This window comes from Plutella xylostella, chromosome 5 (assembly GCF_932276165.1).
Source record: "Plutella xylostella chromosome 5, ilPluXylo3.1, whole genome shotgun sequence".
NCBI lineage: Eukaryota > Metazoa > Arthropoda > Insecta > Lepidoptera > Plutellidae > Plutella > Plutella xylostella.
The window spans coordinates 8,758,948-8,776,975 of record NC_063985.1 but is presented as its reverse complement, the minus strand read 5'-3'; the positions used below and the strand labels follow the sequence as shown (position 1 = coordinate 8,776,975).

At 40.4% G+C, this 18,028-nt stretch overlaps 2 protein-coding genes across 2 annotated transcripts; both read left to right on the top strand.

Annotated features, from left to right (window-relative positions):
- Positions 1–147: 147 nt before the first annotated feature.
- On the top strand, positions 148–10,422 carry LOC105397949 (probable peroxisomal acyl-coenzyme A oxidase 1). Its single transcript, XM_048633057.1, has 13 exons — positions 148–522; positions 1,044–1,194; positions 1,731–1,899; positions 2,924–3,047; positions 3,302–3,546; positions 4,380–4,540; positions 4,937–5,099; positions 5,817–6,007; positions 6,758–6,904; positions 9,073–9,178; positions 9,402–9,554; positions 9,842–9,958; positions 10,224–10,422. The coding sequence occupies exons 1-13, from the start codon at positions 399–401 to the stop codon at positions 10,365–10,367; spliced, it is 1,995 nt and encodes a 664-aa protein (XP_048489014.1). The 5' UTR covers positions 148–398; the 3' UTR covers positions 10,368–10,422.
- A 285-nt stretch (positions 10,423–10,707) lies between these two features.
- Positions 10,708–17,963, top strand: LOC105398035 (probable peroxisomal acyl-coenzyme A oxidase 1). Its single transcript, XM_038112451.2, has 13 exons — positions 10,708–11,310; positions 11,401–11,557; positions 11,854–12,022; positions 12,297–12,420; positions 12,543–12,787; positions 13,132–13,295; positions 13,555–13,717; positions 15,012–15,202; positions 16,343–16,492; positions 16,605–16,710; positions 16,901–17,053; positions 17,354–17,470; positions 17,816–17,963. Exons 1-13 carry the CDS (start codon positions 11,169–11,171, stop codon positions 17,957–17,959), a joined length of 2,025 nt encoding a protein of 674 aa, XP_037968379.2. The 5' UTR covers positions 10,708–11,168; the 3' UTR covers positions 17,960–17,963.
- Positions 17,964–18,028: the final 65 nt, after the last annotated feature.

Sequence of the window (18,028 nt, the reverse complement as noted above, 5' to 3'; positions counted from 1 at the left end):
ATATCAAAGTCTATCGTGGTCTAGCACGCCAGTATCTATACAGCTGCAATAACAATTTGTACCTTATGTACGGCATTATATGCTGTATCTATCACATCATCTGTCTCTTTCACTCACGATGTTTAATATTTGTGTTACCTCATCAGAGCAATTTGCACTAGGACCGGCTATAGTGAAAGCCAGTATGCTCGGGTGGACCGCGATTCGTACACGCTTCTGTTTATTATAATTTATAATCTATGTTCCCTCGATAAAAACATCGATAACATTTGAACATCGAACTGTTTTGTCTTGCAGAGATAAGCGTCTGTGCTATTGGACTACCTTACATATAGGTAGCACCCGTGAATAGTCACAAGTAGTTAGTGGATGGACTGCTTTGTTAGGAAATAGTAAAGATGGGGCCAGGAAAAGTGAACGAGGATTTAGTGGCTGAGAGGAGGAAGTGCACATTTGATACACAGGAGCTGACATATATCATTGATGGCGGGAAAGAGGAAACACAGAAGAGACATGAAGTGGGTGAGTTATGTGTGATTTTTGAGTTTTTACTATGATGGAGTTTCCTTTCTACGGATAGTATCTGGTTGATTATGCAATACAATATACTCGTAGTATCTACTTAGTTACTGTATGACAAGACAGGATGCAGTTTGCAATCGTTGGGAAATCTAAATCCCTCATTTTTGTATGTAAGTTGGTATCTACTTAGTTAAGAACTGTCTGAAAAATATGTTTTCACACAATCTTGTAACTACTTATTATTACTTTTGGGACTTATCCTGGAATAAGTTCCTAATAAGTAATAAGAACCAAAGGGAAAGGACCAAAGGTCCTTCTATCTAGTGTGCATCAGACTTCACTGACAACAAAATGTTGAATGCACAAATGTACATGCTGAGCTGGTGCCTTTTTGACTCCTTGGACATCAGCCGTTTTGTTATTGTTGGTTTTGTATTTTATTATTGTTTTGTGTTATAGTGTGTCAAATAAATTAATGTTTCTCTATATTTAGCTTTACCTTTACCTATCTAATGTTACAGAGAACATAGTGACGAGTATTCCGGAGCTCCAGGATCCTATCCCCGAGGAGTACATGAGTCACAAAGAGAAGTACGAGAACGCCGTGAGGCGCGCCTGCTACGTCACTAAAGCCTTGAAGAACTTCGTCATTGAAAATGCTACAAAGCCTGGGTAAGGACAATTAAGAGTAACTATAACTCTATGGGTGTTGGGCCGATGGTCCATTGTTCATATTACGGCGATACGGCTCGCAACCTAACACGTGAGTGGAAACTGCGAAAAGTGGGTGGTTAACTTGTGAGTCTACTCTGACCACCCTTTCGGTGCTTACAGAGCATAAAGGCCTGCACAACTATAACTATAGGTACTATTTATTGAGATATCTGTCGGTAATCTACCTATGAGCTTGACTCAGTTTCCTCACATCAGATCTTGACTCGCGATCTTTGACTTCTGTGAACTTGCTTTGTAAATAAAGCCAGACCTATTGTGGTTTAAATGCAGATTTACATACATATGTAAATAAACTTTTTGAGCTCTTCATCTTAGATAATGGAAATATTTACTTGGACATAAAGTCATAAGTAATTTATGAGTTCTATGACTCATTATTATAAATCGAATTTTCACATCATTTCACAGTAGAAAGTATTTTTTTTGTACGTAAAAATTCAGAGTCACTGAAGAACTATTTCTTTTTTTTTCAGGCCATCAAACCGCTACCGCAGCGCTGAAGCCGCCACTAAGGACGTGACCCCCATGGCACTTCACTTCAGCATGTTCCTGCCGACGCTGCTCGGCCAGGCCAGCCCCGAGCAGCAGGAGAAGTGGGTGCCGCGAGCCGTCAACATGGAGATCATAGGGACCTACGCACAGGTATCATTGTAGGAACCTACGCACGGGTATATCATTGTAGGAAGGGACCTACGCACAGGTGTCATTGTAGGGAACTACGCACTGGTTGTAGGGACCTGCGCACTTTCTTTGATCTTTGTGAAGATTATGAAGGAAAAACATGTCGATAGATAGATATTATACGTATAGAAATTAGAAAAAACTAGCAGGTTTTTGGTTTTTGTATCTAATTACGACTATTAAAAAGATTAGCCTAAGTTATAGCAAAAACATAATGTCAGCATTTAGCATGATGTAGACATGTTTTGTTTTATGTTTACCTAATTTGATTTATGAAAAGCGGTGGAAACGGCTGTTATCTAATCATCATCACCATCCTCTTTGGTCTATAGGGCGGCAGGCCACTGGATGCCACGAAAAGCTTTTCCTCGTCTAGCCTTTGTTAAGTTTAGCACTAATAAATATTATGGTTATGAATTTATGAGACAGTCACTTTATTTAGGTATAATTAACCCACACATATTATCATTACATTTATCATACGTCCTTACCGAAGGGAACAAAGGTCAAAACATAATAAGCAAAATATTGCTAACTGATTATTTATAATAATTATGTTTTGATGAAGCTATGTCGTCCTGCATGCCTTTAACTAGTATAGTAGTAAACCGAATGAAGGTGACTCAGGAGCTCATTGTAAACAAATTTTGAAAATTCAGGAATATAAATTGGTTTTCCATCAAAACTTGCCTTCGTGACTTTTACTATAAAGTTAGTAGCAGATTTCTTCCCACCCATTTTTTTACTTTCTCCCGGCTCATTATACAAATTTTGCAAAACCATACATAGGTATGGTGTTGCAAAATGTAAGTAACTTTGAATTAGAAATAGTCAACTATACCTACAGTATAAGCAATGTATGGGTGACAATTAACATATTATAAAGAAAAGCTACAGATCGTATCCAGAGGTGTGCTTTGGCGTTTAGCAATGAACTGCTATAGGCTGATGATGATGACACTCATATTATGATCCTATCTTACAGACGGAGCTGGGCCACGGCACGTTCCTACGCGGGCTGGAGACCACGGCCACGTACGACCCTCAGACCGAGGAGTTCGTGCTGAACAGCCCCACGCTCACCGCCTACAAGTGGTGGCCTGGTGGACGTAAGTATCTTACATAATGTTGGCACATACACGCAGATAATTAGATCATCCACTGCTGGATATATTGCTCTCCCACATAGTATCACAACTGTCCAGGCCCTTTTCGGAATTCCTCATTCAGCTACACCTACTGCAACAACGAATGTGCTATAATAGCCCCTATAACACAGGAATCCTACGTAGTGTAAGACCTAGACATACCTAAGAAACTTCAGGACGAAATGTCCGTTTCATCCTAATCTCTCCGTTTCCAGTGGCCCACACAGCGAACCACTGCGTGGTGGTGGCGCAGCTGCACTCCAAGGGGGTCAATCACGGGGTGCACCCCTTCATAGTCCAGATCCGGGATGAAGACACGCACATGCCGCTCCCGGGGGTGAAGGTCGGCGAGATCGGCCCCAAGCTTAGCTTCTCCACCGCTAATAATGGCTTCCTAGGGTTCGACAACTTCAGAGTGCCCAGAGACGCCATGCTGATGAAAAATGCTCAAGTGCTAAAGGTTTGTGGTTTTGTTATACGCTTCACTTTCTACTTTGCACTGTAATAAACAATCTACTTAAAGATTAATTATGAGAGTTGTGGAGTGATATACAATGTGTTGTTTTTCGAACCCGACAAACTTTAAGGGTAGATTCTACGAGTAATTTTATCGAGACAAAACCCCCATATGTGGGGTCAAATCTCAATATTCTTGAAATGGCGGCCATTTTAAAGTTTTAGATACTTAGTTTTTTCTTCTTCTCCATAAAAATCATATCTCGAGATTTAAACGCCATACGGACGTGAAATTTCGCAATTTTTTTTCAAATTATCCGCAAAAAGTCATATTTTGCATATTAGTGCATATTTTTATTGGAGAGAGATGACTTTTTGCGGATAAAATCATTTTATTAAAGTAAGGTGTTTAAATCTCGAGATATGATTTTTTATGAAAACTAAGTATCTAAAACTTTAAAATGGCCGCCATTTGTAGAATATTGAGATTTGACCCCACATATAGGGGTGTTGTCTCGATGAAATCACTCGTAGAATACACCCTTAAAGTTTGTCGGGTTCGAAAAACAACACATTGTACCTATATTACATATTAAACCAGACAATATTCGACAAGGCAGAAGGAACTTCAAAATTTCAGAACCTACACATGCCACACCATTTTCGTTGTTGTGGCGTTAGAATAAGTTAATTTAATGACCAACAGTAGACGATTACTATGTAATAATGATGATAAGTTAAAATATTTTCCATCGTATTTTTAATGAATTTCTTCTCAGTACTATCTTCTTGTTCGGTTAAGCCTCCAGTTTCAATCCTCCTCTTGCTCCCTTCCAGGACGGCACATACGTGAAGTCCCGCCTGTCGAAGCTGACGTACGGCACGATGGTGTTCATCCGCGTGATGATCGTCACGGACATGGCCTACTACCTGTCCGTGGGCGCCACCATCGCCATCAGATACTCCGCCGTCAGGCACCAGTCCAAGCCGAAGGAGAAGTGAGTTTACGATTACTGAACCTAAAATTTATTAGTAACTATAATTATGAAAAAATCAGGTCAGAAAAGGAAATGAATAGCTATGCTTGGGGACCACCTTTGTCACATCACAGCTGACGAGGGTTTGAAGACCATGTGCACGTACCTAATCTACAACTAAATTACTATCCACCGACTGACTGATCGAAGTAATAACTCGACTTTGATTACAAATGAGCATATAACATTTGAACAGCTTAATATTTTCCCCGAATTAAGGCTATTCGAACAAAAGAAACCCGTATTCAACTATCGACCTATTACTGGAGCTATCAAGCAACAGATGCCTGAACCACACACACCAAACCCGTGACTCTTCAACCTTCTTCAAAGCTCTTAACTCCCACCCACCCGCAGTGAGCCGGAGCCCCAGATCCTGGACTACGTGACGCAGCAGCACAAGCTGTTCATCGCGCTGGCCTCGAGCCACGCCTTCCGCGTCACCGGCCAGTGGCTGTGGACCACCTTCGTCAAGGTCAACAAAGCGCTAACGTCCGGCAACGCTGACACTCTGCCTGAGGTGAGAGGCATAGCCCATAGTGATAGAGTTTGGCGAAATTATTTGTAGCTGTAGCAAATGTTTTGTCATACATATGTTTCAAGGCATATTGTATTTAATAATTATCTAAAAAACGTCATATACCCAAATACCTACTTATCTATGTATTGCTATCTATAAGTATATTTTATCCTTATCTACTTACAAATATTTTATGATCATTGTGAATTCATCAGTACAACTGAACTAATAATTAATTAATCCCCCTTATTATCATTTTCATTAGCAATAAATCCGTCTGGTTTTCATCCGGGTGGCTTTTGGCAGATTCTGGTAAAAGAAAGTTGAGTTGAGTAACAAAGACAGGCTCCAAAATGTATATAGGTATATCTGAAATATAGAACACTCTTTATTTTGTACCAAGAAAGTATTTTTTAAAAAACAACAACTTATAAATAAAACAGCACAATAGACGGCTTTATTGCTTAGAGAAATCTACCAGACAACCTTTGGATGACGATGATGATAACGGAGTCAATTTTAACATAATCTATGCGAGTTGTGATGCAAAAATATCACCTATATTATATTGACTCTACTTCTCTTCCTAGCCTTTTTAACCGACTTCAAAAAAAGGAGGAGGTTCTCAATTCGTCGGGATATTTTCCTTATTTAGGGTCGGCTTTGTGCGTCATTATAATATATTGACTCTACATTATCCCCATTCGTTGTTCCCAGCTGCACGCCGTGGCCTGCTGCCTCAAGGCGGTCACCACCCGCGACGCGGCCTCCATGGTGGAAGCCTGTCGCATGTCGTGCGGCGGCCACGGCTACATGACGTCATCGTACCTGCCCATCCTGTACGGTATAACTACGGCTGCTTGCACCTACGAGGGGGAGAATACGGTGCTGCTGCTGCAGACTGCCAGGTGATTGGGTATTGGTTTTACAAGATGTTTTTTCGATGAATATAGGTACGGTGGCCTGCGCCTAAACAGCCTGCTATACAGGCGGAGTTTTTAAAATAGCGATCTCAAGCTCACATGCTGCTCAAGCACATCCACATAAACACCACTGCTACACACATCAAACACAACACGTCCCCGGATTTATAACAGATGTAGCTGGTCCTTCATCATCAGGGATCGCTATTTTAAAAACTCCGCCTGTATACATTTAGGCGCAGGCCACCGTACATAGAAGTAGGTGGAAATGCTCACGGCTGTAATCTGTCCAGTAATTACCTAATTTAGAATCCTGTTTATATGAAAATAAATAAGAAAGCGCTGTAATGTCGTTGATGTCTTTTATATAGAAAGACAGCGGAAATTCGTAGCGCCTCACCGTAGCGTATTCGTAGCAAAGGCTTTATGTCAAGCAAAAGACATCAACGTCATCGTAGAACTTTCATAATTTTCTAAATCCTTTGGATAATTTTGGATTTTTATTATGAAATTGTAATAATATACTTTTTTTATTCATACCACAGTCATGCATGTATTCTAAATACGTTCGGCACAACATCATACGATGTACGTACTTATGTATGTTACTAACACATAGAATAACGCTGACTCAGATGCCAAAATGCCGCGAATGTTAGGTCAGGTAACGAGTCTTTTACAGCCTTTATGTCGATGACTGGAATATTTTTAATAAGTACTCGTTTCACCTGGCAGGTTCCTAGTGAAAGCGTGGGAGCAGGCGGTGGACCGCAAGGCCATGACGCCCACAGTGGCGTACCTGGTGGGTGCCGGCGACCAGCGCGGCGCCTGGAGCTCGCAGCCCAGTGGCATCACCAGGGGGATGCAGCAGGTTGCTGCTGGGTATGTCACCTTGGAGTTAAACTCTAGGGAATACAATGAGGACCATTGAAAATGGAGACAGAGGCTGATTAGTAGTTGGCTTCTTTCTATACCACGTAGTAGTAGTGTGCAGAACGCAGCTCTAAATCCACATACCTGCATGAGAGATGAGAAGTAGTGTTGCCACGAATAGTGAATTGGCCGAATACCGAATACCGAATATTCGGCGACACTGCCGGCCGAAGCGCCGAATATTCGGCCGCCGAATATTCGGCGCTACAACATGTTTTTTTTGTTCCTGGAACTGCTTTGAAGAAGTCGCTACAGATTATATGAGAAATGCTAATTATTAGGAGGCAGAATGCTGTGGCAAAGATGTTGAATTTTTATTTGATAATAGTTCGCCTAGATCGGAAGGCCGATCCTTACAAGTGGTGGTCAGCAAATAAAAAACAATACCCGAACCTTTTAGAAATGATGATGGGCACCAATATATGGAAGCTGGGACCAGCACCAATAGAAATAAGTGATACGTCGTTGAAAAGGTATTTTTTTGCAGAATATGAATAACGGAAGCGCTAGTCTTGATTTACTGTCCAATTAGAATAATCGTACCTTGAAAGTTTTTATATTTTATTTCTGTAATTTTAATGTTTTTGTTAGTTTTTCACATTAATTTTTAATTTTTATAACAAAATGATCATAATATCAGTAAATAAAATCAGTTGAAAGTAATTTCTCCAATTTCAATAATACGTGTTTACGTGTATTACGCCCTAACTGTCATCAGGAGAGAGAGTGCAATGCCATAGAAAAATACTTCCTTCCGACGAATATATTTCAAAATGGACAACTTATACGGATTTGTCGCCATAATACTTTTTTGCTCACTTGAAAAGAGCTATCCAACGATGTATGTCTCATCTTTATTGGACATAGGTCCCAAAACGCCCATTGTCATTTGCAAAAACTTATCTTTCTTCACCTGGAAGTAGCGTTTATAGTTAGAGGTTATTTTCTGAGGGTGGTTACAATGAAAAGCGCAATCTTGGGCTACCAAAAAATGCTGAAATGCTCGTTTTTATCCAGCACAACTTACTACTGATTAATTTTAAGTACCTACTAAAATGTTGTGATTTGGAAATAAATACACAATGGACAACATTTCAAAAAACTAAAGCTGCTATAAATCGAAAACCATTTCGAGATTTAGCTCTAAAGGCCAGAAAAAAAATATTTTTGTATTTTTTGGATGTATCATTTTCGAGAAAATCATAAAATAGTAAAAAAGTGCTGATGACGTCATGCATCAGGTGCGATGCATTTTGATGATCAAAGCCTATAGATTTAAAAACAAAGTAACTGTCACTTTCATTTTTGATTGACGTTGACGTTTTATCGTGACGTTGTTGTTTATTTGGGTCATTTTCATTAATTCTGTTCTGACACTTTCTGACTATTTTTTTTATTTATTATTAAGAGATGACCTCTATATAATATTTCCCAGAGCATGCCACCGCCTACACAGCTGAAAAAATGCTTCTGCTTATTTTTTTACATGATAAGTACCTACTTTCCATCATCAGAAATATCAAGGTCATTTGAAAATGACCCATTTGTTGGTTGGCATGTAAACAAAGTTTAAATGTCACTTGTCAGTGTCAATTATGTTTTTTTTCCAGACTCAGGCAATAGACAAAAATATAAATTGAGCCTAATATGTGACGTCACTTCCGGTTTTAAAATAATTAACTTTAAAGTTAAAAATAACATGCAAAAATTTATGTATATACAAAATAAAAAAATACGGGTCCACTAATTTTGTATAAACTTTCCGAATAACTAATAAAAATATAGGGTAAAGAAAATGAAATGTTGTCCATTTTGATTAAAATAACAAGTCATTTTTTACATGATTTACTGTTCGGTATTCGGCCCGAATAGTACGCACTATTCGGCCGAATACCGAATACTGAAAAAACTGGCCGAATAGGCCGAATACCGAATAGTTGCCGAATATTCGTGGCATCTGGTAGTGTGCAGAATTCAGCTCTAAATCCACATACCTGCATGAGAGATGAGAAGTACTTCTGTGCTCCAATAGTACCCTTGGTTCCTCGGTCACGGGACACTTTTTTATGAATGTCTATCACTTAGAGTCCATAGAATAAAATTGAAATTGTTTACAGTCGCGTGAAGTCTGCAGTGGAGGCTCTGCAGAAGCACGTCAAGTCGGGCATGGCGTATGAAGATGCGTGGAATGCCGCTTCCGTCCAACTAGTTGCGGCCAGTGAGGTATGAGGGCCATGACAGTTTGATGTTTTGTTTTGCTAATCATTGTATCTATATTATTACCTACCTTGCTTATACCCTCGGTACACATCCCGAGTAGAGTGGCAAGACAGTATCCTCCGATCCTGAACGGCTAGAAATTGAGTGCTCGGCCGAGGATACTGTCTCGGCCGCTCTACTTGTAAGCTGTAATCAGGGTTTTAGCAGGAACAATGATATTTTCCAGGCACATTGCAGAGCAGTCCTGTGTGAGGTATACTGGACGGAGACGGAGCGTCTAGCCGCTGCGAGCTCGCGCGAGCTGGGAGCCGTTTTGAAGCAACTGGCCGAGCTCTACCTCGTTTACTGGGCGCTGGAGAAGGGAGGGGATCTACTGCTGGTACGTAGAATACAATACAACAGGCAGGAGCTGGACTAGGGTTGTGATAATGATTAAAAGATTAGCGGTTAGCTGATCTAATGACTGCCCAGGGTGTGCTGTTGATGCATGCATAATGTAGAGCAGTACATACTGTGTAAATTTAAGTGTAATAGGTGGATGAAGAAAAATCGGATGAAAACCATATTCTGCCATAAGGAGATATTCTGCCTACTAATAGGTTTAATATATCGTGGAACCTATTCCCAGCTGATGTTTAATATTAAAGATACCTTATTTCTTTCCAGTATTCAAACATCTCAAAGACTGACATCGCGTACCTGAGGGACCGATACGAAGAGCTCCTCAGCCTCATCCGACCCAACGCCGTCGGCCTCGTGGACGCCTTCGACATTCGAGATGAGGTAATATGCTATTCTAATTTCTGAGGGGATGTTAGTACCTGCATCTGGCTTTCAAAAATGGGATCTTTGTGAATTTAGGTCTAAAATCCTTTCTATGTGAAAAAGCTCGCCGCACTTCTCATGTAATATCTCATTGTTAAACGGAGGTTAAGGTAGGTTGTTGTAATGTTGAGCCTTCTACCTTAAAAGCGGTAGCCAGGAAGCGCTTTTATAAGTTTTTTTTGCGACAGCCGTATCTCCCCGAGTTAAACTCCATTATTTCCAGATCCTGCACTCCACCCTGGGCGCGTACGACGGGCGCGTGTACGAGCGGCTGATGGAGGAGGCGCTGAAGAGCCCCCTCAACGCGGAGCCCGTCAACCAGAGCTTCCACAAGTATCTTAAACCCTTCATGCAGGGGAAACTGTGATAGAATTACGACTTTTGTACATATATTTGTAAATAAAACAGTTATGGTCTCGGAACCTGGTATTTTAATGAGCAAACTGTAGAACCTATTTGGAACATTCTGCTAAGTATACTTCATTCATTTTCTGCTCTATCATTCCGATGAAGTAGAGCGAGCACTTGAAGACTGGGGAGAGGCTGAAAAAAGGATCATCACACGGTTTCGATGTCGGGTGATCCGTTAGTTAAATCGTAAGTGATCCTAATCGTACATCATATATCGAATACAAATAAAGGATAGGTTGATTCTGAAAGTCTCCAAGACTCGAATGTAGGCCGTGGTAAGATATCCAGTTCAAAAGTAAAACTTATTTCACTTGTTCACGGAAGTAGTTAAATAAATAATTAATGATGTATGTAAAAAAACTCGGCATAATTAGACGGGAACTAAAATTGCATACATTTTAAACAGGTCTACATTGTGTGCCGTACAATATGTCATTGACAGAATAATTATGGGCAACATTAAAGAAATTGGTGTCGAAAAGTAATCTTTATCATGATGAAATAAGGACTAAAGTCTCAGTTTAATATGTCTGGTAAGGTGAAGAAGTTGACCTGCAAATACTGAAATGTATTCCCGATAGCCATACACTCATTTAAATCAGTGTTTAGTGGTTGCCTTTAATCGTAAAAGGGTGTGTTATTTAGAAATTCACACCCAGTCATAATATATTTAGTAAAATAGTAATAAATTTGATTTCCTATATACAAATTGAATACTTAAGTATACCACTCATAAATTAAAAAGTAGGCTCAAGCAATGGCAGCCCACACAATCAGTACAGCTGGAACAGTGAATAAAGATTTGGCCAACGAAAGAGCAAAGTGCAATTTTAACATCGAAGAAGTGACAAACTTACTTGATGGCGGCAAGGAAAATACTATTAAAAGGAAAAATATAGGTGAGTGATTTGTTATTGGTTGTGGCCAAGTACTAAATAGTATTATGAATAATTAATATTCACAATTCTATGAATTCATACAACTTGCAGAAAATATATCACTGGATTCAGGAGCACATATAGATAAAATCCCAGAAGAATGTCTTGGTCCAAAGGAAAGATATGAAAATGCTGTAAGGAAATCTTGCGTTTATGCCAAAATTGTTAGAGACGAAGTGCTCACTATGACTGGCATGGAAAGCTTTGGGTAAGTAAGAGAGGCAAACCAATATGTTTTCTGAAAATAATACAAAAATCACTTTATATAAATTTAATTGAGGTAGGTCAGAAATAGTAAGGCCTATTTGAAAAATAAAATATCTCGATGCTTCAAGTCATTTACTTTACGTTAGTAGGTATAATTCACTGCTTTACTTTTTACGATAGACATACATATTAATTGTATTCTTAAATCACGCAAGATGATTAGCCGTTTTTACGCGATGGGGCAGTTCTATTTTCGAGTATCAGCTACCGACGGTTTGACTCTCAACTAATCTGCAGGTCACCTGTACTGCGCCGCACTTCCGATGCGTTTTTCAAGGAGATATCTCCGTTCCTGCTGCATCTGGGCATGTTCGTGCCCACCATCATGGGCCAGGCCACTCCGGAGCAGCAGGCCCAGTGGCTGCCCAGAGCTCTCAACATGGAGATACTTGGCACTTATGCACAGGTAATGTTGTCATGATCAGGTAACATTTTATTATGCCTCTCTGAAATTAAAAAGTATCTTCGGCCTTCTTCAGTCGGTCACCCTGCATCGCTAGTCGTAATGTATCGTCTAAGATCGCCGTCAATAGCAAAAGTAGTTCATCAATTTTGTCTTTACTTGTCTATACCAATGGTTATCGGTTCTTTAGTTGATGTAAGTACTTACTTTAAAAAATATTTCAGACTCAATGCAATAATTTCCATTGTTATTTTTTTATATCATGAATAATTTACAGACGGAATTAGGTCACGGCACATTCATCAGAGGGCTGGAGACCACGGCGACGTATGACCCTGAGACTGAGGAGTTCGTATTCCACAGCCCCACGCTCACGGCTTACAAGTGGTGGGGAGGAGGCTGTAAGTAAATACCTTACATATAGGGTGAAATTTTATCAGTGACATTCCATGTTTTTCTAGCTATATGACCTAATAGGCTTTAAGACCTTCGTTTTGTAATCAATATTTATTTTATTCTACAGTGGGAAAAACAGTTAACTACTGCATTGTAGTAGCTCAACTGTACACCAAGGGTGTGTGCTACGGAACCCATCCCTTCTTAGTCCAAATCCGAGATGAAGAAACCCATATGCCGTTGCCAGGCGTATTCGTCGGCGAAGTGGGTCCAAGGATGGGGTTCCATACCGCTGACAACGGTTACTTAGGGTTTGACCACCACAGGGTACCGAGGATGAATATGCTCATGAAGAATGCTCAAGTATTAAAAGTAAGTGGAAGAGAAGTTATATTTTATCATGGAATAACTAGTAATGATTTTATGCATCTACCTACTGACTCATTTATTGAAAATCTAATAGTTTTTTCAATCAAATTTGACTTAGGTAAATAGGGTATAGACTATAGGTATTGAGTGTAAATAAGGAATTTTAAGCTTGCGCGTACTACCGCTGCCGCTCTAAGTGGATGTTATAAATATAATACCGTGAGTTCTGTAGATAATTCACTGTACTTTTTACAGCTTGACATTATATCTAGGTGTTACATTCTTGATACTTAACATTTGGGTAGCTCCTTACTGACTAACTAACCAAACCTGACTATACATCCCAGGACGGCACATACGTGAAGTCGGCCAAGCACGGCAAGCTGTCGTACGGCACGATGGTGTTCGTGCGCGTGGAGCTCGTCTACGAGGTCGCCTTCAACCTCGCCAAGGCCGTCACCATCGCCACCCGGTACTCCGCCGTCAGGAGGCAGTGCCAGCCGAGGCCTGAGTGAGTACTTTACCATTCATGTTAGTAGCTGTTTCATTGGAACGGCACATTGTGTTATGAATATGAGAGTTATGAAACAGAGAGTGCTCTCCTTCTCTACTCCTTGCACGCATGGCTAAGCTTAAAGAGGCTAGGAGCTAGGAGGAAATTAGATGTATTTATTTTATTATAATTGTCACGAAGTCTTTCGAAACGTGGCTGCCAAAGACTGGCGAAAAAAAACATATTATGGTATTCAATGGTCCATTCAATATTCCAGTCAACTAGAGCCTCAGATCCTGGACTACGTGACGCAGCAGCACAAGCTGTTCATCGGCATCGCGACGGCGCACGCGCTGCAGTTCACCGGCTACTGGCTGTGGGACACCTTCGCCAGGGTCATCGGCGAGATGAAGGAGGGGAAGACTGATACGCTGCCTGAGGTAAGCACGTCAGAGGGTACCACTGACTAGGCTTTTGGGGCCTACTGCCATGAGTTTCATGGGCATGTGTGAACTTCATGTACCAGATTTTTCAGTTTCACCTACTGAATCACGTGTCTTTTTAACCGACTTCAAAAAAAGGAGGAGGTTCTCAATTCGTCGGGATCTTTTTTTTTTTTTTTTTTTTTTTTTTTATGTATGTTCACCGATTACTCCGCCGTTTATGGACCGATTTTGAAAATTCTTTTTTTGTTGTATTGCATTGAGCTCCCAGGTGGTCCCATTTTTTTTTCAGAATTTTAGTTCACCCCCAAGGGTGGGTAAAGGGGTAAAAACAGGGTATGAATTTCCATTTTGGACACATTAACCGATTCTAATGAAATTAAGAACGTAAATATAGTTCTTATAACAAAAAAATATGATGGTGACCTTGAGCTGATCTGATGATGGAAACGGAAGGCAGTCAAGGGAACTCCTCAACGGTATATAGCAACTACCTCGTGTTTAGGCTTGAATGATTCGTATTGATTAGTAGGACTTTTTGGTATCATTTGCATCTTACTTTTGATTAAAAATGATTGCAAATAAACTAAAAACTATAAAATAAAATAATAATTTAAAAAATTAAAAAACCGACTTCAAAAAACCACTAAAATGTAAGAAATAATTTAAGGTTTACACAAATTCTACTCGTATGTGACAGTACAAATATACCTAAGCAGGAACTGTTCTTTTTTGAAGTTGGTGCCATATTTCTTCAGATTACTTTGTCACCGCACCAACATCAAAAAAGAACAGTTCCTGCTTAGGTATATTTGTACTGTCACATACGAGTAGAATTTGTGTAAACCTTAAATTATTTCTTACATTTTAGTGGTTTTTTGAAGTCGGTTTTTTAATTTTTTAAATTATTATTTTTTTGTTACCAGTTGTAGCAAGTAAGGAAGGTACCTAACTAAGAAAGTTTAGATGGCCGAATCCATATTTTTACGAAGTTGCTGAAAAACAGGGCTTGGTTAGAATAAACCTCCTCTATCTCTATCTCTAACCGTTTAACCGTCTATGTGCCGTACACCAAATAGGTATTCTCTTATAATTTCTGTGGGGTTACCACCACCGAATATTTAAGCATCGTCGCATCCGACAGATGTTTGACAGGAGCGGAGACGAGCGGATTGTTAATTGCTAATGTTTGTGCAATAAAGTATTAAACAAATAAATAATGTTATTGTGTTGGTGGTGATACGTTTTGCCGTTCATACGTGCTTGTCGTTCATACTTTTATTATTTCCAGTTGCACGCCCTCGCGAGCTGCCTCAAAGCCGTCAGTACATCCGACGCGGCTTCGCTCATCGAGCAGTGCCGGTTCGCGTGCGGCGGCCACGGCTACATGGCGTCCTCCAACCTTCCAGCTTTGTACACCTTTGTCACCGCCACCCGGACCTATGAGGGGGACTACACCGTGCTGTTGTTGCAGACTGCCAGGTAGGTGGTAGTTCTAGGGTAAGGTAAGGTGTTATTGGATGAAAAACAGCTTTCCCTTAGAAATAGAAGTACTCATGCCACTGTTACTCATCATATAGCTGAGCATGAATGGAGAATAACTCGTATATATTATGACGTACCACCATACATACATATGCTCACGCCTGTCTCCCAGAGGGGTAGGCAGAGACTATGGATCTCCACGTGCCACGATCCTGACATACTTCTTTCGCTTCCTCCACATTCATAAGTCTCTTCATACACGCACGTCGGTTTCGGAAACTCCTAATTTGGCTCTTCTTGAGTATGTCGCCTATCTGGTCGACATACTTTCGCCTAGGACGTCCTCTACCGACACAACCATACATCTCCGCACAATAAATTTCTTTCGTCAGTCTTCTTTCATCCATCCTTTCAATGTGACCAAACCATCTCAACATTCCCTTTTCAATTTTGGTCACTACGTCTTCTTTTACTCCAACTCGATCTCTTATAACACTTTTCCTTATCCTATCATTCAGTTTCAGTCCACACATACTTCTTAGAGAGCGCATCTCAACAGCATTTACCCTACTTTCATTCTTCTTCTGCCAAACCCAGCTTTCACTTCCATACATTAGTGTAGGGACCAACACTCCCCCATGAACAGCCAAACGAGCCTTTTGAGACACGTTTTGACTCCTCATGAAAGAGTGCAAGGCCCCATTTACTTTATTTCCCGCTTTCACTCTTCTTTCAATATCCCCCTCACATTTCCCATCCCTCGTAAACAGACAACCCAAATAAACAAACTCATTCACTTGCTCCACTTTTTCGTTCTCGATCGTGATCTTACATTCAGTTACCTCTTCCTCTCTTTCAAACACCATAACTTTCGTCTTATTAACATTCACTTTCATTCCTTTCCTTTTAAAACTTTCATGCATGAGAGTTACTTGTTGTTGCAGCCGTTCTACCGACGATGCAAGTATGACTTGATCGTCAGCATACAGCAAACACTTAAGAAGCAACTCTCCTATTCGCACGTACCACCACCATTAAAATATAACTTTAAAAGGTGCTTTGCACTCGTAAGTTATCTTGGTTTGTGGCAACTGGATACTAGGTAGATGATAATGACGATCATTGTGTAATTTTCAGGTACCTCATAAAAGCTTGGGAGCAAGCAGAGGAAGGTAAAGCTATGACTCCAACGGTGTCTTACCTCGTCCACTCCGCATATAACCGAAAGGCAAAATGGGACAATAGCTGTGAAGGAATCACCAGAGCGTTTTATGCTGTTGCTGCAGGGTAAGTAAAATAAGAATGCCTTTAATATTGTACGCTAAAAATAGTCATCTAACATCTACTTGGATGTAGGTAATAAATGTTATTATATTCAGTTTCTTGATGTTTGTTCTAGGAAAATAGAAGCAAGTGTTAACAGCATTAGGCGAAGAATGAAGACTGGACTGTCTTTTGAGGATGCCTGGGAGCTGACCACAGTTCAACTGGTTGCTGCTGCTGAGGTGATCATTTTACTATAGCTTAAATACAATATATACGTAATGAGTTATTAAACCGTGCGAACCATCTTATCAGTCCTCTCACTCGCACTAAGGGCTGACCTAAGAAGATTCTCAGGTTTGTAACGGCACACTACAAAGTATCAGAGAAACTATTAATAATTTTATTGGTGTTTTGTTTATGTTTCCTCAGGCTCATTGCCGTGCCGTGATCAGCGACACCTACTGGAAGGAGACGGAGCGGATGACGTCATCATCGTCGGCGAGTGTCCGCAGCGTCATGCGACAGCTAAACGAGCTGTTCCTGGTATACTGGGTCCTGGAGAGGACCGGGGACTTAATGATGGTAAGCCAGTGGTGGGAAGAGGCCCTGTGTCAATGATGAGTCTATGTGCTCAGTGACTGGCGGAATTGGGAGTAGAAATTTATAAAATATTGATGATGTTTGTTTGGTACAATTTCATTAGTCACACAACAAGAAGGAAAGACACATTGAAGTGTAGACACACACGTAGTGTACGCAAGAATATTAGTTTAATGAAGAAAGACAATTTGGGCATTAAGTAATTTGTGTTATGGATTCGTAGATTGTTGTTACGTGAATCATATGAACCATATGGTCATAATAAGGTTATTTTATTTCCAGTATTCGACAATATCAGGCAAGGACGTGATAGAGCTGCAGCAACGCTACGAGGAGTTGCTGTCGCTGCTGCGCCCCAACGCCGTGGGCCTGGTCGAGGCCTTCGACTTCCGGGACGAAGTATGAACTTTTGCCTTTTCACAATGTTTGACTTTCACAGTTTGAGTAAAATCCTAAATAATCTAAATATAGAGCTGTACGCCTAATAGCAGATTAGGTTAGGTACGTCAAATTTTACCAAGTTGCGAGACAAAGGGCTTCGGAAAAGCGTAGTCTGCCTTTGCCCTATGAGGGCACTTTTAATTGTGCCCATAGTCACATAAATAAGAGTTAATATACGAAATAACAAACCTACGAATAAACAGATGAATTAACAGTGGAGAGTCTTATAAGAAACTTTAATGAGTATCAGAGCATAAAGTATTAGTTACTGAGCGCTTAATCAAAAATCCATGATCGTTACAGATTCTGAACTCCACCCTGGGTGCGTACGACGGGCGCGTGTACGAGCGGCTGATGGAGGAGGCGCTGAAGAGCCCCCTCAACGCGGAGCCCGTCAACCAGAGCTTCCACCAGCACCTCAAGCCCTTCATGCAGGGGAAACTGTAGACTTTCCTCATTTCAACAATATTTTCTTTATAACTGCGATGTTATGTTTAATTGTAAGTGTTATAAATA

What these genes read in the sequence shown, in the direction of transcription:
- LOC105398035 (XM_038112451.2), top strand. Translation starts at nt 11,169, where the DNA reads ATGGCAGCCCACACAATCAGTACAGCTGGAACAGTGAATAAAGATTTG. An exon ending in AGACTGATACGCTGCCTGAG is followed by an intron (nt 13,718 to 15,011) that starts GTAAGCACGTCA and finishes TATTATTTCCAG; the next exon opens with TTGCACGCCCTCGCGAGCTG. An exon ending in TTTTATGCTGTTGCTGCAGG is followed by an intron (nt 16,493 to 16,604) that starts GTAAGTAAAATA and finishes TGTTTGTTCTAG; the next exon opens with GAAAATAGAAGCAAGTGTTA.
- LOC105397949 (XM_048633057.1), top strand. Translation starts at nt 399, where the DNA reads ATGGGGCCAGGAAAAGTGAACGAGGATTTAGTGGCTGAGAGGAGGAAG. An exon ending in ACAGAAGAGACATGAAGTGG is followed by an intron (nt 523 to 1,043) that starts GTGAGTTATGTG and finishes CTAATGTTACAG; the next exon opens with AGAACATAGTGACGAGTATT. An exon ending in CTGCTGCTGCAGACTGCCAG is followed by an intron (nt 6,008 to 6,757) that starts GTGATTGGGTAT and finishes TTCACCTGGCAG; the next exon opens with GTTCCTAGTGAAAGCGTGGG.